The 20,734-nt window shown below is 42.3% G+C and overlaps 2 protein-coding genes across 2 annotated transcripts; one reads left to right on the top strand and one right to left on the bottom strand.

The window, feature by feature from the left end:
• The first annotated feature begins 12,842 nt into the window (after positions 1 to 12,842).
• uprt (uracil phosphoribosyltransferase (FUR1) homolog (S. cerevisiae)) lies at positions 12,843 to 15,693 on the top strand. Its single transcript, XM_062453465.1, has 7 exons — positions 12,843 to 13,373; positions 13,788 to 13,830; positions 13,949 to 14,018; positions 14,118 to 14,180; positions 14,547 to 14,708; positions 15,015 to 15,113; positions 15,239 to 15,693. Exons 1-7 carry the CDS (start codon positions 13,054 to 13,056, stop codon positions 15,343 to 15,345), a joined length of 864 nt encoding a protein of 287 aa, XP_062309449.1. The 5' UTR covers positions 12,843 to 13,053; the 3' UTR covers positions 15,346 to 15,693.
• A 4-nt stretch (positions 15,694 to 15,697) lies between these two features.
• On the bottom strand, positions 15,698 to 20,725 carry LOC134013735 (palmitoyltransferase ZDHHC15B-like). Its single transcript, XM_062453431.1, has 12 exons — positions 19,945 to 20,725; positions 19,716 to 19,742; positions 19,421 to 19,515; positions 19,162 to 19,282; positions 18,493 to 18,562; positions 18,106 to 18,138; positions 17,867 to 17,987; positions 17,624 to 17,756; positions 17,399 to 17,525; positions 17,163 to 17,269; positions 16,100 to 16,177; positions 15,698 to 15,944 (listed from the first exon to the last, which is right to left on the bottom strand). Exons 1-12 carry the CDS (start codon positions 20,060 to 20,062, stop codon positions 15,871 to 15,873), a joined length of 1,104 nt encoding a protein of 367 aa, XP_062309415.1. The 5' UTR covers positions 20,063 to 20,725; the 3' UTR covers positions 15,698 to 15,870.
• Between the last annotated feature and the right edge of the window lie 9 nt (positions 20,726 to 20,734).

Genomic DNA, 20,734 nt, shown 5'->3' with positions numbered 1-20,734 from the left:
TACGCAAAGAAACAGAAAACGCACACTCTCTCCGAGGTGAGATGATGATGTCTAAAATGCCATGTTTATCGGTTTCCCACAGGTTCGAGGGTGATTAGACAGGCAGGATCACAGCTAATGCATGAAAATCACCTCACCAAGTCTAATACACCTGCCCTCGCTAAACAACAACAACACGCACTACTCTGTGACACACCGAAGGCAACGGAGCCAAAACTGGTTAAAATGAATGAATCATCTCCAAATATATCTAATTACATACAATACTTTGTCTTTTGCATTGGCACTGGGTACATACTGTGTGAACCACTGTCTTGTGTCATATCTTAACTTGAAGCTATATATACCGAGTGAAAATGAAACAGAAAGATTGTTAGTCGTTAACTACTGACAAGGGAACACACGCACATACCGAGTACTATTCCTAGCATCTTAATAATAGTATTTGATCCGTCTTGCAGATGAAACTAAGATAGCTAAGGATGGAAAAAGTTAACCGAACAAGCAGGATTCTGAAAAACTCATAAATAGTGAGGAACAGGTTGGGTTCATATGGATTTGAACATAAGATTCCCTGTGAGCAACCCTGTATGAATATCAAGTGGATCTGTTGACAATCATGTCTGGTTTGGAGGGGTGAGGGTTTCATTAAACCAACAAATATAAATCCTGATGTGAGATATTGTAATCCATAAACCCATAATGGCGCTAAATCGAACGTACTTCATTCGGACTACAGCTGTGAGGGGCTTAGAGAAAAAAGCATTTCAAAGGACACCATAAGGACGGAACATTCTTTACAACAGAAGCGTATGTGGAGAGACTGTAGGTTGCGGATATCTGTCTTCATTCCAGATAGCCCTGGTGTGTGTGTGTGTGTACTGGCATAATGTGTAAAACATACGGCTGAAATCATTCATAATGCAGGGGCATGAGGTCATCCTGACAAGGCCTCACGCAGTGCCAAGAGGACAGTCAAGAATGTGGTGCGCTGAGAAGGGGAGACAGCCTTAACACCCCTCACCTACAGCTCTGAGAGCAGCCGGGGACTGTCGGCAGAGATATCCCAAGTGATTCGGATATCAAATTAAAAGCAGAGCAAAATCCCAGTGAAACAGAGGTCTTCAAGTGGTTGGTTCAAGAACACCTCACCAGCCTCCTTTAACTCGAAACTTTCTTTGCTGGAAATACCTCAGTATTAAGGCTTTACTAATATAAAGCGGACATTTTTTGTCAGGAGTAGAAAGATGGAAAAATGTCTGCTTTATATTAGTCCGGGGGGCCTGATCCTTGTCTTTTCGCTCACAATAAACATGGTTTTGGTTCAGTAAGGCTGTAGTCTCTCCCTGTTTCTTTTCTTTTTGTCATGCCCTGTCAAATACACCAACGTTACCTCAGAGCACACATGTACTATTACCCAATGGCCTTTGATTTCTTCCTTGTTTTCAAATTGTGCGTGAAAATGGTAGCCAAATAATATCCAGCTAACCTTGACTGTAATTTGACTGCGTAGACCAGATGAATGAGTTAACGAGGAAAGCAGGAGTTCTAGTCATTTTACCACTCTTTCTGGGATACTGCTAAAGGTAATTAGCAAATAGTGCAATTAAATAACAGAGTCTTACCGTGAGTAAATGAATTCAAAACAAAAAGATTATTGGAGTATTTCTGCCACATTGACACTAAAATGAGATACTGGTGATATGGTCTTTGTCTGCTCTTTGCTTTTTTCTAACTGAAAGGAGATACTTGGCTCCCCAACAGACCCCCTTGCCCCTTCCACGCCTGGTGCACTAGACTTGGAAGGCCTGCCAACTGCCTACCCAGCAGAAACGAAACACAAAAAGAAAATGAAAACGTCTTCACAGTGCAGTCAAACGCATCCATCCCCAACAGTCAATTCAGAAAGATACTTCGGAAACTAAAACAAGAGACAAAACCAAAGTCAAACATGTCGATTTCAGCAAGACATATACGTCACTTTTAAATGTGTTCACAAACGTAATTGAAGGAGAACTGGCCTAAAAAAGAGCCTCATGCTTTTGGCTATTGCGGTTACCCGCAAGTACTATTCGTGAACATTTCAACAAGAATATTCTTTGTGTCTGGCAAGGAAAGCTGCGGCAGACTGACTGCATATGGGACCCTAACAGGCAGATCGGCAGCTCCAAATGGCTGACTGGCAAAACCCAGTAACCCAGTACTGGAGATGTAAAATAATAACAATAAAATAAGAATAAACCTTTTAACGTCATAATTTATCATGATAATTGATCACAACACACAAGATAAAAAAAATATCCAACTAAACAAATTAGTGTCAACAAGAAACATAGAAATCCTATTTTTATGTTGTTTTTTCAAGCCTATACAGGAAAACTAAAGACCAGAGATAATTACCAGCACCTTGAGGACCTGGGAGTGAGGAGAGACAAAACCAGAAGAATGCAGATATGACGTGGTCATGAGCAAAGCCATTAGGGATAGCAAAAAAAAATGAGATAATTCCTGCTAGACAAAGGGATTGTAAAACATGTCTTGCTAATTCTTTGCTTCAACAAATCGTAATGAATGAATGGTTTGACCAATACTTTGCTGTAAGACAGTTTAACAGGCAATTATGAGGGGCCAAAACTTCAGGTAGGACTTGTGACATTTCTCTTTGAGCGCAGACACCCAAATACCACGGCGACTGATTCATAGCCTCTTTTATAACTGTGACTTTTAGATGGTTCACTGTCATTAATTTGGCATAATTTCACGGGGGGTTGTCCTTACACCTGAGTCTGTTTTGCATGGAAGCCCTGTTAAGTAGAGTAAAGTAAAGTGGTGGAGAGCAGAGTGGTATTTTGTTGATACCCGGAGGGAAATGGTACAATTACCCCAACCAAGGAATACACTGAAAGGGGGTATAATATGAAAGAAACAAGCAAAAATAAACACAAGAAAGACAGGGGCAAAGAACAGAAAATCAACGCTTAATACAATACGTTATAAACAGCCCTGGCAATGCACTCCACCCTTTTAACGAGGCCCACATAAACCAGGTCCTGAAGGCTATTCTGAACCCAAAAGCTTCAACCACCAAAACAGTAATGACACAGGGGGTATTTAAACCCATGCATCCTCGAGTGATGTCCCTATGTATTGGTACCGTAGAACTGAAGGGAGGTAGGTGTTATACTTCAGTCTTATAGATAAAAAGGTATGTTCTAATCTGCCGACTGACTGTGATTTAAAAGCTGACAACGTTGATAGATTTGGTGCAATGCTGAGTTACGCATTTATCTCCAGGGATAAAACAAGGGTAACAGAAACAACACTGAATATCCAGCTTTTATTCCAAATGAATAATAATTAGAAAAACCCGGCGAGGTAAACGGCAAAAGCATGCCCTTTGCTATTCCCTATCGGCCGTCCTACTGATGCCTGTTGGAGCTCAAGCTGCCCCGTCCCATTTGTGCTGCTGTATTCAGGGGAGAGAACAAGAGCTAATTGAGATTCAGCCTCCCCTCCCTCTGCACCCATAGAGCCCCCCTTCCATTTACACACACACACGCGCGGGGGGGGGGGTTTGGGGGAGGGGGGGGATGCAGAGAGGAGGGCAGGCTCAGAGGGGTTGCATGCCGATTGCACAATGCAGCCCGTATAGAACATACCCTGGGTCGAATAAATAAATATATAAATATTTCATATCTTATTTTTCCTCCTCGGAGCTGACGTGAATGCTCTGCAGCAAAACAAGAAGCTCCCCACATCTTTCAGCTAAACTCGAGCTGCAAACCTGGACATTGTGGAGGTCAGGCTGATAATGAACGGCTCTGTGGTCGGCGCATATGTGTGGAGTTAGACTGTCATCGGCACGGCCAGCCTTCTACCCTAGCTCCCAAGCGTCAATTCACCTCCCCTTGCAAAGAACTGAAGACTGTCATCATTTGTCGCAACCTATTTACAATTTTTCGTTTGATGACGATTTTGTTTAAGATCAAACCGGATATGAGGCAAAAAGGAAAACATTGCGACAGTAACAATAGAGCAAAAGCCAAATCTCCTAATTAGCATGCAAAAGCATCCTGGGGATTTTAAAATGTGTTTTTCCTTGTTACAATGACAAATGCGATAACTTTTCCATTAAATTGCACAAAGACTCCACTCTGGGGTGCCTGGTGCCAAAATGAAGTAAATACGAATAAGTACTCATGTCTAACATAAACCCTCCACATCAGTTCGTTTTTATGAAACACTCACAGGCTAGTATGCACGGACTACCCACTATGCGTGACATTTTATAACTCGTTCACTTTGTCAATTTTGCTCTAGATTCATGATTTTTCCTCAGCAAACCAGTGTATTGGTGACTCTAACAATCCAAGGCAAAAATGCACGAGCTAATTACAATATGCCATCTGTTATAGGAGCTCTCACTGTAGATGAGTGGAAATACCATGCAGACCCCAGAGCACCCTCGACCATCAGTTGACAACGATGTGAATTATTCTCATTAACACATCCAGGAGTGGATACCTTTAAGCAGACAAAGTTCACGCTCATCTATGCATAGATCCATTTAAAACAACCACGCGCAATTAAAAGGCGACATAGCGATACAACACGGCATCCGTTTGAAGTGACATGGACAAATATTTAGGGAGAATACGATTCTGGAGGTTGAAACCTCTCTCATGGAGCACCACCACGTTGGACACCTACCAAGAGAGACCACAAATACCAAATGGGGGGAGATCCAGTGTCTCCAGACATCTCAGTGTCTGTTCCGCAGTTGGAACTTCTCAGTCTAAATAATGAGCAGGGGAACCGGTGTCCAGACCACTCCGAAGTGACTGCTATAGGTTAGCCAGGTTGGGTGGAAGGCGTTTCTCTTGATAGAGTAGGCCTATTGAACAAATACAAACAACTGAAGCATGACGTCGTGACTCACGGCTCTAATGAAGCAGTGAATTGACTCGCTAAATTCTCTCTCTCTCTGCAAGGCGCGCATCCCAGCTGCCCCACTGAATACCAATTACTGTACCAATGGGTTGGTCTGTCACTGATCCCAAATGCCAGTGAGAAGTGTGTGTGTGTTTGAGCCTGGGAATGATGTTTAATGTTAGAAGCCGCCAACAGGAAATCAACAAGAAAGCTCCTTAAGCTACGAAACCCACCTCAAAGATATCCCGAAAAAGTGTGTGATGAGGCACTAATACCATCGCGAGCGTCCAGCATTGCGACTGAGAAAAGGAGAAATATCGGCACCGTTTCACCCGCATCCTTTCCCTCTGCATGAGACAACTAACGACAAGCCCCCCCTGTATATGTGGCATTCGATAGCCTACTCCTCAAAGAACCCATTTATTTTGTGCGGCGTAGCAGCTTTTTAAAATTTTCATTGTGTATGTTTGTGGGAGGTCTCTTGTTTGATTTCTCTTGTCAACTCAAACAAGAATATAGCGGTAGTGAATAAAGAGTGGGCAAGACTATGCGGCTCTTGTGCAGGAGAGCAAAGCCCAGTAAACAGCCATTGATTTCGGCAGGGCAGGGCCGTCTGTCTGGGTATAGGAGTGAAGGCGCTTCCCCTGACAGTCAGAGCCGACAGCAGCTCCTTCAGCAAACTCCTTTTATTAAAAATGTGATTAATATTTATCCAGCATTAAAGCCTTGCTTAAGACTGAACTTGACGGATTAGATGATACTCCCCAGACAAGGAGTTATGTAGGAAGGAGAAACCAGCTGAAAGTCATTATTCTTTTTTTCCAGCCATGAAGATTTCTCTGAATAATGGATGTTGTGTGAACCCTGGTCGATTACAGGGCCACAAGGCGAGTCCTTCTCAGGAATATCCTCATTAACAATATTATGCAAACCTCAAATTTAAAATTAGCTTACATAAAAGGTAAATAAGCAATCCTTGTTTCAGAGAAAGGTTATATTTTTGGGGGGGTTTAGCACATTTCTGCTTGTAGAATTATAAAACAATGCCTTGATAATTAAAGTAGCCTATTCCACTCTGAGAACTTAAAGCATTGCAAAATCAGTCTAAAGGCAGCAGAAACACAATGTCTATTCAAGAATAAAGAAGACAACAATTTCTATGTTGTGATCTTGTGTCACGTAATTAATAACAATACAAACAAATGTATATTAGGAATAGAATTCATTTTAAAATGTTTGCTTTATAAAATAGTCTTGTCACAGAGCAGCCAAACATGTAAACGTACACTGTCTCTGTTGTTTCCATCTGAAAGCAGGGAGGAACTTTTGTTGAAACAATCTTCATTCGTATCCGTTGGACAACTCCTCCCACATGAAGTGCACCAAGTTAAGGGCAGCTTCAAGGGGGTACAACCACACAAAAGCCTCCAGTCATTCTTCTGAGCTGCTTTCACCAAGCCCTGCCCTTGCCAACCCTGGCTAAGTACAACCATTGCTACAAGAGCCCTTAACGAAAACATCCTAGATAGCCAGTCTTACATTCCACAACAGCCTCTAATGTCTCTGCCATGTGCTGGCCCCTTACAAAAGTCCCTTGCTTTGTCCCCTATCTACGTTAAATTAGTTGGTATCGGCAACAAGTGTGACTGTACATGCATGCTGGTTAAAATCCCTCCTCATTGTGGATACTTTGCACACGTGTAAAGCAAGTGTCTCGCTTTCCAATGGCGTAGTCTGCTAAGTGATTCGGTCGGGAGGATTTGGAAAACTGAAGACCCCCGAGATTTTGTGCCCTAAGTCGGGGGAAGGGATAGGCCTACTGACGAGCGACATTGCGTCGCCGGTGATACTCGACTTCGGGTGATAACGATCGCTTGAAAAGAGGGGCCTGTAAGAAAATACAGAGCAATTGACAAGAAAAGCAGCATTCACTACTACAACCGAGGATTACCTCGGCGAGTGAGCAGCACATATCATAGCATATTCTTCTTGTAGTGAGAACGCTTCTCATTAAACCTTAATGAGTGAAAGCCAAGCCAAGCCTATGCCTTGCTACATTCACCGAACCTAACCTAGAACAGAAAAATGCAGGCTTCTATCTGGCTGTGTCGTCACACGGGCCAGTGTAGACCCTGTGAAGAGGACCTCTTCTCAGAGAAGCAGCCTTGCCATCATGAGATGTCATCCCCATCGAGGCAGCGCAGAAATCCCATATGAACCTCCTCTCGGCTCCCGCGGAACGTGACAATGAGCGGTAAAGGGGGGGGGGGGGGGGCGACACCGGAGGACTGTAAATAGAGTGCAGAGGTGATGCGCGCTTGTATCTGCCTGAGGGAATAGAGGTAAAGAGCAGTGTGATTCTTCCAGGCACAAGCGAGGGCAGCTAAAGAGCTCGGCGCGCCGCTTCGCTGTCCCACCGGAGTCGAAGCTTAGCTCTTTCCCTGCAGTCATGAAAGCAATCAAAAAGGGCTGAGCCACCCCGTCTCACGGGGTTGTTGCCTTTGCTGTTAATTACAGCGTGCTGCCTCCACCGCCCGCCGCAGCCACTGCAACAGTGCGGCGCAGACAGGAGGGAGGCTTCTTTCTGTGAATGAATCACCTACCCCAGCTAGAATTATACGTGCCCCAATACGCCCACCACTCAACAGGTTACATGGTTTTAATGTTATGGTTGGTTAATGACAGTTCCCGCGGCGGGGCCGAAATGCTCTGCCTGCTTCTAACGAGGGTTCCAGGTGAAGGGCCGCGGTCTGAAGCCTCTGTCCATTTGTACAGGTTACACCCTTCCATTACACAACCCCACATCCTCTCTCCATTCGTTGTGTTTCAGCCAAACGTAATGCTGTATTGTGTGAGGCAACCTTCAAGGATAGTATCTCTTGGTCACTTCAGGAGGAGGAAAGAAAGAGAAAAGAGAAAAGAGAGGAGGGGGGTGGGGGGGCTGAGATTTGACAGGATGTTTGTCTTCACCTTGAACCCACCAAATCCCTTAGTAAGAGGTAGACTGACCCTGAGAACATAAGGAGCTCAACTGTACAGTGTGGGGAAATTCAGCAATACTGAACTCCAACAAATGAATAGGATAATGACCACTGCAATATTTCTTCCAAACGATGGCTTGCTTAAATATTGCACCAATGGGCCTGGGGCAGTCTCCCATCCCTTTTCCATCACACAGATCACATGAGGCAATGTTCATTTGATATCATTGCGACAACTTCAGTTAGACAATTCTACCTATGGTGTTCCAAAAACAAGATGGCATGAAAACAATTATTTACACATTTGTTTGAGTATTTAACACCTCTCAAGCAAAATACTTTTAGATACTACAATTTTTCATGTAGTATGCTACAGAGATTTAGGCCTAGAGGTATTTCAAAATGTTAAGAGGTAAAAAAATAAATAAAAATTACATAAACATTGCATCACCTTAAAATGAAGACTAGGCTCATGGTTAAACTGGACATAAAGTACTACATGTAAACAAAATCAAGTATATAGGCTAATATAAATTATGGGTGAAGCATGACCAACATCTGTCATAACGGATGGAACGTCAGATATCGAAGTATTCAGTTCATAAAACAGGATTGTCATATGAAGTGTCAAACACAAAGCACGGATTTCTGGCAATTCGACCATATTTAGTTGCACATTGCATGTGCTTATGCGCGTGTGTTTTGGGGGATGGGATATGCCATGGGGTGTTGAGGAAACTCACAAGGCGAGACAACTGTAGGCGTAACGCAAAGCCTACCACTTTCTGACTGTAACATGAATAAGAAACACTGCCTCTCGTTGTGTTTTATGTCACAAGAGCCTTTTATAGTGTAAAAGTAAGCAAAGGCAGTCAACTTCATTCTTGAATAGTCTTAAACGTAACCTGCTGCCAAATGATGATCAAGCAACCCACCCCCCATTTTCTGTCGAATGCAGCACTTGCAAGGCTGTATGTAGAAATTGCGTTTGACGTTGCAAATATTTATTAAAGTATGGCACAGAACAACACGTTACTGTACAACATTCAACTTGCCTCAAGATTTCAAACGAGCTGCGATTTCCGTCTTCAGTGCTCCGAACACAGTTGTTTATTAGTAAGATCAGATGGAAACTGTATCTCCTATTCAATGCAGCGACCTCACCATGTTTTTTTCCGAGCCCCGACTCCCTGTATCAGCAGGTGGACGCGCCTCTCTATGATGGAGACAGCGCGCCTCGGTCCCCCTACCACTCCATTTTATTGTACGGTCCTCTTCGTAATCTAGGAAACCCCCCAAAATCTTCGCCATCCCATATGTCATAAGTACTTCATTCTTTATAAAGAGGTTTCAGTCCCCCGTTAAATTGTCCAGCCTATGTCTTAAAAAATAATCAATGGAAAGGGAGAGACTGCTATTGTTATGCCTTTCTTTTTTCCCAGATGAACCCCGTCCCTGACAACGATGGCAGGCTCGTGCTTTTCTCTCCCCCCCTTTTGCGACCTGCCATAAAGAGCGCGCCCACAAATTCCAAACGGGACTGCGCATTCGTTGGCGCGCCCACACTACAGGTGCAGTCCCTATATTGGTGGATATTTTGTTTACAGTTTACACTGCCGTTGACTAAATTAGTGTATTCTTAGTATCGTGACCTAAAACCGTGTTTAGTAGGCTTTTTGTTGATATGTTACACGGATGCATAATCTATTCTGAAGATTATTATACATACACAAATACAAATGAATCACTACAGGCACCTCCCAGAAGGAATTTTGAAAGAATGAAATAATAAATATCTAACCCTTAAATTCCGTTTCAAGGAGGGGACAATGTCACTCGGAAGCCCATGTGGGATACATTAGGACACCGTCATGTAACCTTCAAGTCCCCATCATGTGTCAATACTATATGTTTGCCAAGCTGGGCAGCTCTCCAAGTTCACAATCAAAGCTGCATGGGGCTACCTGCAGTTGTCTGCATGTCGAAGGGGAGTGCATGGCACTCGCAAATAATGTCCATTTGCTATCATGTTCACTAATATCACATATACTGTAAGTAATGATAGGCTGGAAGCCTTGATTTTTTTGTTAGGGATATCGTTTAGAACAAAAGTTCAGTGAGTGAAAGGTGCGTTAGAAATAAAATGTATTATTATTATTATTGAGTGTGCCCTGTGTTGAGTAATTCATAAAAAAATTAAAAATTATATACTACCTCTTAGTATTGTGAAAAGGAAACATATTTCCCGTACTGACCTCGAATCTACTCTTGCATCTGTCACATATATGTCGTATATGTGGGGGTTATGAAAGGATAGAGGGATGTGGATGTGTGTGTTTAATCAACAAATATGCTCCTGCAGATGTGGCCACAAGCAGAATATGAAGACCAGGTTACGGTCAACTTGCCCCCTCACTTTTCTTCACCACATAACTATGCTGGGACAGTCCACATGCTTTCCCCTTATGCCATGCTCTGAATAATACGGTTTGTATGGAAATAATTTGGTATGAATCTTGCAATTCTGGGATTATATCATTCTGCCAGCCTAAGAAATGACTGTCCTCCTCATTACCCCACAGCAACACAGACTTTGAGTGGGTGTGAGGCCTTTTTCAAACAGCCTTTACAGTAGCAGCTCTAACTAGATCCTTGTGATAGGGTAGAGGTAAGGCTAGTGTTAGGGCTAATGTTTTAATGTACTCATCTAACCACATTGGTTTGTACAAATGGAATACACAGTAATAATATATTTGATAATGGACAATGTTACATTTTTTCTCCTTACAGAGCGGTGTACATACATATCCACACAATAAATACGTAGCTTTTGGTGCTATGGTATCATCACCACTGCAATTTAATGAACGTTTGCGAGATTATTCTGATTGTATTTTTTCATGTATGTGGTTTTTTTGCTGATGGTTGATGATAAGCTTTATTTAAAAACCTGCTTTTTTTACTGGACAGTGTGTTTAAAAATTCAAAGTAATGTGCTATGTTTCATCGTGGGAATTTAACATATTCAGAGATGTGACACAAGGCACGTTGACATAATCTGACAAAGTAAGCTCTCCTCTGTTATATTGCCATTAGGGAAAAGACAAGTTAGAAATACAATTACACTTGAATGTGAAGGTGATTTTGTGGAATTACAAATAAGCTGCTTACATGAATTCTATTTGACGAGCCATGGTTTTTGTCATTCATATAAAATCAAGTATTTGGCCTTTCTTTCTTTTTTTCCAGAGCAAACTCTCACTTCACGGAAACCAATTAAACTCCACACAGTCTTCCAAACACAAGACTTAAAACGATTTCATTAAAATATCAAGCAGTCAGGAAAAACTGCACAAGGCACCCTGTTATTCTAAAAGGGATGGACTGCAACACAAAGGGCCGTTTCCAAAGTTAGACTAATGAGAATGTTCCAAATGAACAGAATCATTATTTAAATACATACATGGAAGGTATATTCATATGTTGTAAGGTGTTGTATCTAATACCTTTTTAGTATTGACAATTATAGTTATTATGAGAAATATAAATGTATTTAACTTAGGAGTCATCACATAATCCATATAGTCTGAGTACAATCCATCCATTGAAGATTACGATGAGGACAGAAGTATTTGAACCACAACCCTGTGATCTTCTGGGCTAATCAAGGAGACAGACACACTAGTAACGTGCCTTTACATACAAATTGAGTCTGAAAGAAAGGAATAGAAGGCCTATTTAGGTAGAGATATGTAGACTGGATGACAAAATGTCAACATTCCTTTAAAGAAGAACACAAGAGGTGGATTAAAAGCCTCTTCACACACATGCACCATGGTGTTAATCGTTTAGGAGCTGCTGTCTGTTGCCACAGGAGTCATTGGCACAGAATCTAGTGTTAATGGTGTGTCATCAGTTTGGCACTAAAGATTTTTCACTGGTACGTATAAATGAAACTATATAATTTTCTTTAAAAAAACTCAAGGATCTTCCTTTGATTACTCCTGAGTCCTGACACATTTTTTATTTCATGTTAAACAATCTCACAAAACACTCTCCAAGATTTCAGTTGCATGAAAATCCTTTAACTGAGCCACTGGCTAATTAGTTGGTGAGTTTCTATTATTTTATTTTATTTTAATTTTATTTTTGGGCTCATCACCTTCAAGTATAATTTATCAGGAAATGTTAGCTTTCAACCATTCACTAAATCACTGACATCCCTTTTCCTAGACTTAAATGTTAAATTCCACGTACATTAAATCGATGAAATTCCATTTCAACCACCGGATCTGTGCCATACAACAGGAATTTATATAAACAGCTGGACTAGATGCCTAGGTTTCAGATAATCAGGCGATCTGGTCTTGATGGTGAATGGGCACACTAAGGGGCAGGAAATTACTGTTTACTCTGGGGCCTATTGTCTAATGCCACCTGCCACTGGGACAACTGGGCTCAGATGCATGTGCACATTCTGCTAATCTGGGCAATATGTCTGCCTAAGACTGCAGCATGGTACTAACACATCTAATCCCAACACATATTTATAAAATAACAGAATTTAATAATTGTGGGGTGAATGCTGCCCACAGCGATGTTCCAAAATAAAATGGGACAGCGGATATTTAGTACACCTCTATGGACACGAACTAGTTTCAACCTCATGCACCTGATTCTCCATCAGAAGGTTCAGCTCTGACGTTTTCTGTCGTTTTTGGCCATTCATTCAGAAACATTTCCGGTTACAATGTTTACGTTTTTGGATGGTTATGATTCACCATAGTCAAATGAATCAATTCACTTAATCATTAGGTTCACAAAAATGTTCCTTCCTTGAATATACCAACGACGACTTTCTATGGTCAAATAGTTTAACTGGAAGAGGATGTGGTCAAATAATAACATTTTGTTTCGAACGAATAACGTAGACAGTCTGTGTAAGCAACCGAAGGGTTACGCGTTCTTGGGATTCAAACACAATGATTTCTTCTTTTCGGTGAACCGACTTCACTGAAGATTCGTTGACGAACAGGACGTCACGTCACCAAACAGCTAGCGTGGCTAGTTAGCTACTTAAGCGTTTCCATTTGCTAGCACTAGCTTCATAAATCAGTGGGCAAAATGTCCAGTTAGATTTATGTATACAGTTTTCTATTCTATGGATAAAGTTCCGTATTTTGACAACAGTTTAGGAACCGAAATCAGAATGCCTTGTCATAACCAACAACAGCTGAACAACAATGAAAGCCAAGACCACGCGGCTATGAATAGCACCAAGCAAGTTCGATTCGCTAGTTGTGGCAACACTGTGTTGTCAGTTTCAAACAGAGATGCAGAAGTCGCAGAAACGTGTGAAAGTGCATTCAAGAGTGATATACAAAAGCAGATTGGACCACAGCTAAAATTGCTTCCGTTGAATGACCAAATTCGTGAATTACAAACCATCATAAGAGACAAGTGAGTCATCATTCAATCGCTAGCTTGCTAGCTAGCCTAGTACTGTACTAGTAATCTGCGGTAACGTGAATTAACTATCTATAGCCACAGAATTAGCGACCTAATTTAACCTACGTAGTCGTCAGACAATATGCATACTGAGAATAACAGGCAATATGTATGTGCGGTGGTCAACAGATCAGGGAATTGATCATCCTGATACTATTTATAACATCACTTTGTAATACAAGGACTTATATGGCGCGCGAGTTCCTTTGTAGATAGCTGATGTTATCTGCCAACAATGGGGTCAAAGAAGGCTTAGCAACAACTAGCTATAATTCTCACATAATAAGCAATAGCTACAGTAACTACAAAAGTGAACGTTAGCTCTAGTGCCGTTTAACTAATGTTATACTTCCCTCTCATTCACAGGTCAACTAGTAGAGGAGATTTTGTATTTTGTGCGGATAGATTGGTAAGCAATTGTCCATACCAGGATTTATTATCCTCTATATAATTGGCTAATACTTTGTATCAAGTGACTAGAGAAATTATTTTGTTCTGACAAGAAATTCCTATTTTTTGGTCCCCAGATCAGACTAGTAGTTGAAGAGGGACTTAATCAGCTGCCATATAGCGAGTGTACTGTAACCACTCCTACTGGTTAGACAACTTTTTTATACTGCAGATGTGAGCATTTTTACATTTTCATCAGGGATAGAAGTTCAGGTTGTTAATTAAACTCTCACTTTCTTCCCTAAGGGCATAAATACGATGGTGTTAAGTTTGAGAAAGGCAACTGTGGTGTCAGCATAATGAGAAGTGGTAAGACAGACTCTGCATATCATCAAAGGAAACAACTGTACTGGAATACTCAGTCTTCACCATTATTTGATTGATAGTCAGGGAGTCAGGTGACTGAGCGGTGAGGGAGTCGGGCAAGTAATCTGAAGGTTGCCAGTTCGATTCCCGGCTGTGCCAAATGACGTTGTGTCCTTGGGCAAGGCACTTCACCCTACTTGCCTCGGGGAGAATGTCCCTGTACTTACTGTAAGTCGCTCTGGATAAGAGCGTCTGCTAAATGACTAAAATGACTAAATGTAAATAGTCGTTTTTCACGATTCAGTAGTCGGGTACATTCGGAGAAACGGCGTCTGTTTTGCCAAAGCGCTGAGTGAGCTGTGTCTGCAGGGGAGGCCATGGAGCAAGGCCTCAGAGACTGCTGCAGATCCATCCGAATCGGCAAGATCCTTATCCAGAGTGACGAGGACACCCAGAAGGCTAAAGTCTTCTATGCCAAGTTTCCTCCTGACATCAACAGGAGGAAAGTCCTCCTCATGTATCCCATCCTGAGTGAGTATGTGCTCAAGAGCACTCCAGAGTAGAGAAATTATAGCACGTAGCTGATAAAATAGTCGTGATGATGGAAAGGGTGGCTTTGCTCTAAGTGCTATGGGTCTGTAGAAAGACTAGTGGGCATCTGAGTGAAGGAAAACTACTACTATGTAGATGACCTGTTTCAAAAAAGTGTAATTTCACCTTAAAAGGGTTGAAGACTTGACAAACAGACATGAAAATCTTTATACAAACTTGTGTCAGTGTTTCCTGATGCTTATGTGTTCTCCACCCTTCCCCCCATCCCCCCCCCCCCCTCTCTAGGCACAGGTAACACGGTTATTGAGGCTGTAAGAGTCCTTACAGAACATGGTCTGCAGGCCAAACACATCATCCTGCTGAGCCTCTTCTCCACACCTCATGGTGGGTCAAACTGCTCAAATCATCTGAAATCTTCAGTGTCCCCCAAACCAAGCATCATTTCTTGAAGTCCTGACCGATGTGTGACTGGATGTCTGGCCTAACTGTTGCTGGTGTCATCTTACTAGGTGCCAAGTCGATCGTGGAGGAGTTCCCAGACATCACCATACTGACCACGGAGGTGCACCCCGTGGCTCCTACACACTTTGGCCAGCGCTACTTTGGCACAGACTGAGAAACGAGCTCTCACGTGGGGCCGTTTAGAGCACATGCCTACGAGAACCAACCATCAAATGTCTACCGATTTGTATGCATGTCCGTTTTATTTCAAAGTGAGTGGTTAACCTTGAAGAAAACTCCCAGCTTTGCTGTTTATGCCGCCTTAACCTGTTATCCTCAGTTTTGACACAAAGCAAAGATTTCCCTGGGAGAACTAAGAAGCACATTCCATGCAGGTCTTGTAGAAGAGTAGGGAGCTTGCATGTACTGCTTGCCAGTTTATTTATTGAGGTACGGTAGTTAATTCTATATTAATTGCCAATAGAAAACCTAAAACAAAGGAAATAAAGTGTATTGTTTTTTTTCAATATTGTCTTGTTTTTAATGGTGCAAACAAAACAAACTAAAAGGGAACACATTTGGCTGAGGCCTTTACAATATAATTTCTTTTTTTGCTGTGTTAAGTGTGATCTTTCACGATTGAGGGTAGACCACTTGTGACTTGAAAGTTGAAACCATGAACCTTTCAGGTACGGTAGAATTACGGTGCTTGTTTTCTTGAGGTGCATGGTGTGTGAGGTGGACTCGACTTGTCAGTCAGTGAGGATGCCAGATCTAGACAGGGTTGTACAATAACATTAGCGGGTCGAGGAGGATAACAGGTCTTGACTATTTCACGCTGCATATGTGAAGTAGTGAAACACTGGCACATTCCATCTTATAGGTTCATATTTCTCAAAGTTTACTTAAAGGCATGTACAGGTACTCACCTGGTTGAACCAAGTAAAGCTCTGGGAATGTGACAGTGGCTCCGTTCCTGTTGACGTCCGGCAGGCTCCTCTGTAGACCTATGCAGCAGTCTGTTAGATGCAGTCTTAGCATTGCAAACAGCAGAAAACAACATGTCCTCCCTGCTCTGCTCAAATGTGGTCAAAAATGCCTATTTTTTTTTCTTTTCTATCCATCATTAAAAGGGAAAAACAGACCCCTTTGGTCCACTGGGTGGCAGTATAACTGACCTTTGAAAGGAGAATAAACAAACAACAAAATCTAATTTGGATTCATTAATGGACAAAAATAGACTTGTTGTCAATAGCACAGCCAATGCACAAGGAAATAACCTCACGGCAGCTGGTTCTGTGTAGTCACACTAACTTTACAATAACTCAAAGAGAGTTGGACCCTTTTATAGGACAGGAATCTGTCAACAAAACTGTTCATTTGTACATAAAAACAACCACTTGAGATGTGGCACTTGACCAATAAATAGATGTGTAAGTCCGACCATGTGCAGCTATCTATGCAATACCTCGTGAGAGAGAGTGTGCGGTAGCTACCTGACACCAGGAAGTCATGCACTTAAGTTGATGAATTAGACATAAACAACAGACATGGTGATTCCCCAAAACAAGGGATCATATTCAACCCAAGCTCCACAAAAATGTGTCGGTTTATTATACAGCTCTTAAATCTAGCCCTGTTGCTTTCTATTAGGAGAAAGAAAAGAAAAAAAATCAATTTCCCACTGCACAGAAGTCAATTTCCTTCACGCTTACTCCATAGGGGTACTGTGTACAGTACGGTATAGGCCTATTTAGCCAATCACAGGCATACGATCACCAGCTAGCTATGTGATCCTCAAGAGGTCAGGCTCCACAGAGCACTTCCCTGCGAGAAATGGTTCGGCTTTGCTCCAAGATGTCCATCTACAATGATTGTTCTGGATTGGTTGCGGTAACTGTGAACAGGCTTTTTTTTTCTTCTTCTCTTCTTCTCGTTTCTAATGACCACAGTAGCGCCTTAGCTTCCCCTGACCAGCTCGGCTCGACTTACCCCCACACTCCACATCAGATCCTGCCTCCTTCCAACCCTCATTAGCTAACAAGGAGTTCTGAGCCTCACTCTTGCTCCTCATGGGGAAGTTTTGCCCATCACCCTTGCTGGGAATAAAAGGGCAGACAAAAAAAATCAGGAAAAACACCAAAGCCTGTAGCAATGCATTCCTTTGACTGACAAACTTGCAATGAATATGGTCGCGATGGGATTCCTAACAACACTTTCAAGCCTACCTGGAGAACACAGGTAGGAGCCAAAGTCTTTTATCATGCCCAAACACCTCGAGAAAATTCTCACGTGCTCCTATATTGAAGCAACTCCTGTCTGGACCATGAGTGAAAAAGGGAGCTAAGAGAGACTCTTGAGAAAGAGAAGAGAAGGGGGGCGTTAGTGTTAAATGCGTTCTGCAGCCCTGTGGTGTCCATAACTGGAAAGCCCTGACACAGCGTGGTACTGACCCAGGGTCGACCTGTTCCTTGCCACCAGCCAGCAGTGGAACCCAAAAAGAAATGACAGGGTCACGAAGAACATGAGAGACACCAGCATGAGGAAAAGAACGTGCAATTTAGCGGGTCTGTACGCGAGCTCCCCCTGCAGAAAAGTGCAGAAGAGAATGGATGGGACTGCATGAGTAACAACAAAAACCTGGCGGTTGACTTTGGGTTCGACCTTGAGACGCACCACTGCACCTCAGCACTCACCACCCAGTACTTGATGGAATACGGAGCTGTTGTCACGGCGACGAAGAAGCAGTAGAGCAAGGAATAGACGAGGAACAGTAGGAAGAACTTGTAGTTGGAAAAGCCCACGCAGTTGTTTAACCTGTGAACAACAACCGAGACAGAAATAACCAAGTTGCCCGGTGATCAACAGGTTTTCTCGTGGTAATTATTTCATGTTTGTTCAGTGACACGCTCTCTTGTCAGATAATTGTCATTACCATGGACAATGATGATCCATTTTCAGGACGCACCTGTACAGAGAAAATGAAAAATCAACCACAGCATGTGCAGTCAGGCTCGTGATTATGGAGATTATATTTCAAAACTCCATCATGCACTGTAGAGTGATAAGAGATGGCGTGATAGCAGGAAGAAGCAAATCATCAGCGTCCTGTTACAGTTCTGGCGCCCTTTCCAGAATCTCTCGATGACAGACACGGATAAATGTTGTGGGCGCGGCCACTTCTGTAGCACCTTCTAATTAGCACTCGGTACAGAGGCACAGTAACACGTACACACACAAATATCCCCTTACCTACTCCCTATGTAAGCGGAGGGCCATCTGAAAAAGAGAGTGCCAACAAACTGGGGGACAACCGACTTACATTTCACAGGCTGAGCAGTGGTGGCATCGGTCTGGCTTAATCACCTGGCAGCGATGGCAGAACCTGATAGCTGGGGACACAGTGAGCGGTCAGTGGCCAGCAAGGGCTATTCGATCCCACATCCTATATTCACACATCCCCCTCCTGAATGATAAAAGTGCAAGCCTAATCCCTAAGCAAACACTGGGAGAGTCTGGTCACAGCTGTCCGCACGACGTTCGGCCCCACTCGCACCAATTGCACTTAGTAAATGTGGATTTTATGAGCAAAGGAGGTTCTCTGCCAACTCCTCCATCTCATCTCAGCCATGTTGCCCACCGATGTCACACGGTGTTCCATTTTTAAGTAATAGAGCCCTTTAGAACAGGATAAAGAGGGAAACATGCCAACTGAATCCTGTGAGGATTCTCTTTAGACCCAATATGGTTTGGAGCACTTAGAGGCTGTGGATATAGAAGCTCACCAGACCTTAAGCAGGAGATGTGTCAGGACATGGATAAAGACATCATCTTGAGTTACTTGTGAGGGGATTAGCAGGAGATTTATTGGTCGTTAACTCTCACCACTCACACGGGCGACACCTAGGCAGCTGTGACCCTTTGAGGTATGGAACCAGATTGGCGCGAGATCAACCCATTCACAGCACTTGGTTCTAGAGTGTGGGTGTACCTCCAGATGCTGAACGGCAGAAGACTGGAAGGTTCCGTGAGATCTCCATAAGTATTTGCTGTTGGCCTTCCGGCCTCTCCTCTATGTCATACCTCTTTCTGTCTGAGTAGGAGAGATGAAACTGGAAGCATACAGATTGGAAAAAACAGATTTGTCATGAAAGGATATACATGTTTTGTTTTTCTTAAGATGTGCAATCAAAGTTGACATGTTTATGTCCAAGTTACCAGCTTTGTGAAACATTTACTGTCACTATTACTTTTTTAGAAGGTGGGGATGACGGCGTAAAAATGGTCTTCCAGTAGGCCCACAGGAACATCCCAAAACAGACATGGAACATCAGAAGGTAAGCCACTGCAAAAAGGTTTTAGGATTCAGATCATTCAAGACTTTCAAGATGTTTTAGGTTATTGTGCTATTCGTTCTGTGAGATATACTCAACAACTACATAAAGACACAAACCGTCAAATAAAACACAAATACAGTTCAAAACATTTCTGACGAAGCAAAGTTGTGATTGAGTGTGGCATTGATTGATAGCAATGGTCCGTTACCTTTTTCAGAGGTATTGTTGAGAGTGACTTCAAGTAACCAAGAAAGACGTACAAATAAGTTTGGCATTATTTTAAAACATGAACACAAGGCAAACAATTAAAACAAATGAATTAAAACACAGATGTATGTTACAAAACTGAATAAACAACTGTAAAAAACAAGTTAATTGACGGATTATAGGCTATCAATGAACGCAAATCGTTTAATAGACTACTGTAGGCTACTTACAAATACAAAGTTGAACAACGTAGGCATAATACGACCATATCACAACCGAGGTAACAACGAGGACTGGAATCCAGACGACGATACGAAAACATCTCCTGAATGTCCCTGATGGAATCATTGTCAGCCCCGCCACTTGAGTCACCGCGTTCTCCAGTTCATTAAATACACTCGCCGCTCCATGACATTAGACCCGCGTAATTTGACTGACGAATAGGCTAATGTCAACTACAAAGACAGCTTTAAAAGTACAGGTAGTCCCATACTTAAGACAGAGCACCGGACTGTCAAAGAAAACGTGAATCCAGCGTCTCCTCGTGGCTGTGAAATGCACTTATCGAAATGATACTTTCACTTTTTCCAAGTAGGTACCACTGCAGTTAAGGTCATAGATGGCTACCAATTACACTTTATTTGAATGGTTAATTCCAAACTATTTCAACAAGTACCTTTTACTAAACATAATAAAGGGTCATTCATATATAGTAATATAAAGTGCTACCATGTCCCTTTGGGAAAATATACTATAGGTCATATTTTTACATTTCACTGTTCTGTTACTATTCAAGAGTCAAGATGGAGAAGGTATGATTTAAATACAAGATAATGTACTGTTCAGTTGAAAAAAGGTACAGTAACTTATGTTACTGTGGAGTATATTTTCCCCTTTAATTATTGTGGAGTGTGTTACAGGTTGTAATGTCATGTAATTCAGGGTTGAATGTCCTTGAAGGTGCATTGATCCTCTGTAAAAAAAAAACAACAAAATAAAACAAACGACCCCGTTATGTGT

Source organism: Osmerus eperlanus, chromosome 27, assembly GCF_963692335.1.
Source record: "Osmerus eperlanus chromosome 27, fOsmEpe2.1, whole genome shotgun sequence".
In the NCBI taxonomy this organism is placed as follows: domain Eukaryota; kingdom Metazoa; phylum Chordata; class Actinopteri; order Osmeriformes; family Osmeridae; genus Osmerus; species Osmerus eperlanus.
The sequence above is the reverse complement of the archived record's forward strand: the minus strand, read 5'-3'. Positions and strand labels throughout refer to the sequence as shown.